Source organism: Notothenia coriiceps, unplaced genomic scaffold (assembly GCF_000735185.1).
Source record: "Notothenia coriiceps isolate Sejong01 unplaced genomic scaffold, NC01 NC01_scaffold00009617, whole genome shotgun sequence".
NCBI lineage: Eukaryota > Metazoa > Chordata > Actinopteri > Perciformes > Nototheniidae > Notothenia > Notothenia coriiceps.
Window position 1 is genome coordinate 1 of NW_011342318.1, and position 3,178 is coordinate 3,178.

The window sequence follows — 3,178 nt, forward strand, 5'->3', positions numbered from 1 at the left end:
GAAACCTGCTGTGTTTGACATACTGAAGATGCTCTTAATCCATTCACTGTAGGAAGAGCATCGAGTGTTTGTTGTAAAGGATCAGCTGTTCTCTCTTCTCTGTAAACTGTTCTGTTCTCTAATACTTTAAATATGCCTGAATCTGCTTCATGGTTTTCACTTTCTTTGCTTCATGTGTTCTGTTTTTAATTCAGCAGGTGAACCTATATGTTCATAACACAGTGTGTGTGAGCTGAACTGTGTGTCCTTGTTGGTGTATAGCTACTGAATATGTTGAATGAAAGAATGGTTCTCCTGTACAATGATAATTTCTGATCCTAAATATCTCGGTTTCTTCTTTTCTAAGGACACATTCTTCTGTTGTCTTACATAACACACTTCAGTAAAACACATCTCATTGATATTTATTTTCTCTTCTATTCATTTGAACTGCATTTGATATTGAGGTTTTCCAAAAGTAACAGAAAGTAATCAGGTTACATTACTTTATATTTTGATACTCAGATCAAGTTACTCATTACATTTCTTTGTCACGTAGCTGACCCTCCCAACCCTCTCTACAACAACCACTGTGTTTAACTGTCAGTCTGCTGGTGGTGGGTTTCTCTTTCAGGTGTGACAGTGGGCAGAGTGGTGGATCTGCACAAGAGAATCATCGGAGGTGTACCATGTGGTCCTACTGACCGTCCGTACCATGTGAAGCTGAGACCATATGAAGGGACAGTTAAATCCCTGTGTGGTGGAACTCTGATGGATAACCAGTGGATTCTGACTGCAGCTCACTGTGTGGAGCCGGGGAGGTGAGAAAGTTTTACTTAAAATACGTAGATACATTAAATCTGAAAAGTAATGAATTCAAACAAACATTAAAATAACATATCACATATCATGTCTTCATGTTAAATAACCTAAACCATTACACTCTGATGCATTTGCAGTCATTTATTGATGTCACTCTTTCCACTTTCATTATTTGCAGCACGACAAGGGTGACAGCATTTCTAGGTTTGAATGGAAATGGCGAAACAAACCCAGTTGATATCGATATGAACTCTATTGAAAGACATAAAGACAACCATGACATGGCGCTGATCAAGTTAACTAAGCCTGTGACGGTTATTAAACCTGTTCCACTTCCTGACTGTAGCAAACCTCTCAAAAAGTGAGTTGTTATCTTTAATAAGTGAGAGAGTGAATCTCCTAAGGAACTCAAACCGATATAAACCCCTGACATCTTTTTATGAATGTTAAGTCTTTGTCTTGTATTTCAGAGGTGACACAGTTCAGATTGCAGGTCACGGACCCACAGAGCAAACCCTAAAAGGTTCAAAACGTGAGATGAATCTTGTTTATTTTCAGAATAAATACTGCACACACTGAACTCTTTTTAAGTTTTAAGTTTGTTAAACATATTTTAAACTTAGCATTATCATATTTTAACATATTTATAAAACATTGAGTATTTACAACCAATAAAAGAAACGAAAATACAAAAATGTTATATTGTAACAAGTGTTTTAAGTGTGTATTGTGTGCCCCTTGTTGCACTTTGTGATTGCTTTTAGCAATGAAAGGTGGTTTACAAATAAAATGTATTGTTATTATTATTATGTGTTCAGGATAGTTGGCAACATTGTGGAAAAATATTTACATGCACAGGAAAAACTAACATTTGCCAGTCACATTTCTTTGAATGTACAGGGTCAGTAGAACATGTAGTGTAACACGCCTTTTGATATTCTCATCTACAGTAGTATACGGCACTGTGTCACCAACTCTCCAATGTGCGGAGACCTACGTGATCCAGCAGTGTCCGGCCGCAAGCTGTACATCTAAATATGCCTATCACTTTGATCCTAAACAAATGCTCTGTTTCCAAAGAGCTTTAGTGGATATAACAGGCGTGAGTTGACCTGATCGACCAGTTTATAATAAATAAGTATTCCAGTAAATGATGCAAAAGTCTGTGTTTAACAATTTGTACATCTCTCTCTCTCTCTCTCTCTCTCTCTCTCTCTCAGGGGGACTCTGGTGGAGGAGTGATGGTCAATGACGTGATCTACGGTGTGCAAGTACTAAGCGCTGAGAAGGCTTGTAAATCCCCATCATTTGCAATGGACGTCTGTAAATACAAAAAATGGATCGAAGGGGTTACCGGTCTTATCTTTCCATGAGAAGTTTCAATTGAATGAGAGGTCCTGTAATTGAACAGACCTTCACACGTATTAAAACATTCTGATTGACTCTAAATTGGCTGATGATACATTTACAATTGGTTGGTTTCCATTAAATATTCAACTCTTATTAGAAAAGCTCTTTAAGATCATTTTAGCGTATGAGTTATAAATGTTATTTTGAACACTCCTGCCAGCAAACTTTTGTTACGAGAGAAATAAGATCTATATTTTCCCCCTTTTTTTATTTCAATTTGGAACTCAATTGTAAAAATATAACCCTTTTCAATAGAAATTGAATAATATGATACAGATTGTATTTTAAAAACAACAAATGGCCAAATATATAGTATAATAATATAGTCTGTGTTTCTTCTGAACATGCTGATCTCATTCTCTGTTGAGCTCAATCTGAAGTAATGCATGTAATTCTTGTTTCCCTCAAAATCAACTTCTTGTTTAATGTTGTCATTTAAAATAAAAGAAAGAGTCTAAATCAATATTTCACTGATTGTTTGTTTGTTTATGAATACAGCGTCACATGAACACATTTCTGCTCAATTCAACTGATCAATATCTTTGAACCTGCAGTAACAGTTTGTGTCCATGGGGGGGCAGCTCGTTTCAATATTGATGATAGTTGCTTTATGTTACTAATCAATGAGATGACTATCTTACAGCAGTCTGCTTCTCTTCTCATGATGTATTCAGGGTGCGCTAGTTTTTTACAGCTGTCAACACAACCCTATTGGCTACACAGATGTGTCCATTTGCACATTTCTGATCACTTCACCAAATTTTCCTGCCCTATGGCTGAAACATGGATCAAAACACTGACATCATCGTGTATTCAAGTATATAAGTATTATTTTAGTATGAGAAAATATCAGTGAGATAATATTTTTCTTATTGTGTGGGGGCGTCTTCTATTACTCATTATCTAACACCAACTGTAGGCTTTAAGAATACACTATGAATATGCTCTATATCAACAGCCATTGGAC

General features: G+C 36.2%; 1 protein-coding gene across 1 annotated transcript; it reads left to right on the plus strand.

The window, feature by feature from the left end:
• Positions 1-613: 613 nt before the first annotated feature.
• LOC104945391 (trypsin-7-like) lies at positions 614-2,674 on the plus strand (the record flags this gene model as incomplete). The annotated part of the gene is made up of 5 exons (XM_010771054.1): positions 614-800; positions 980-1,162; positions 1,272-1,333; positions 1,752-1,903; positions 2,022-2,674. Coding segments are annotated over 5 exons (737 nt in total), but the record flags the coding sequence as incomplete, so codon positions are not given.
• Between the last annotated feature and the right edge of the window lie 504 nt (positions 2,675-3,178).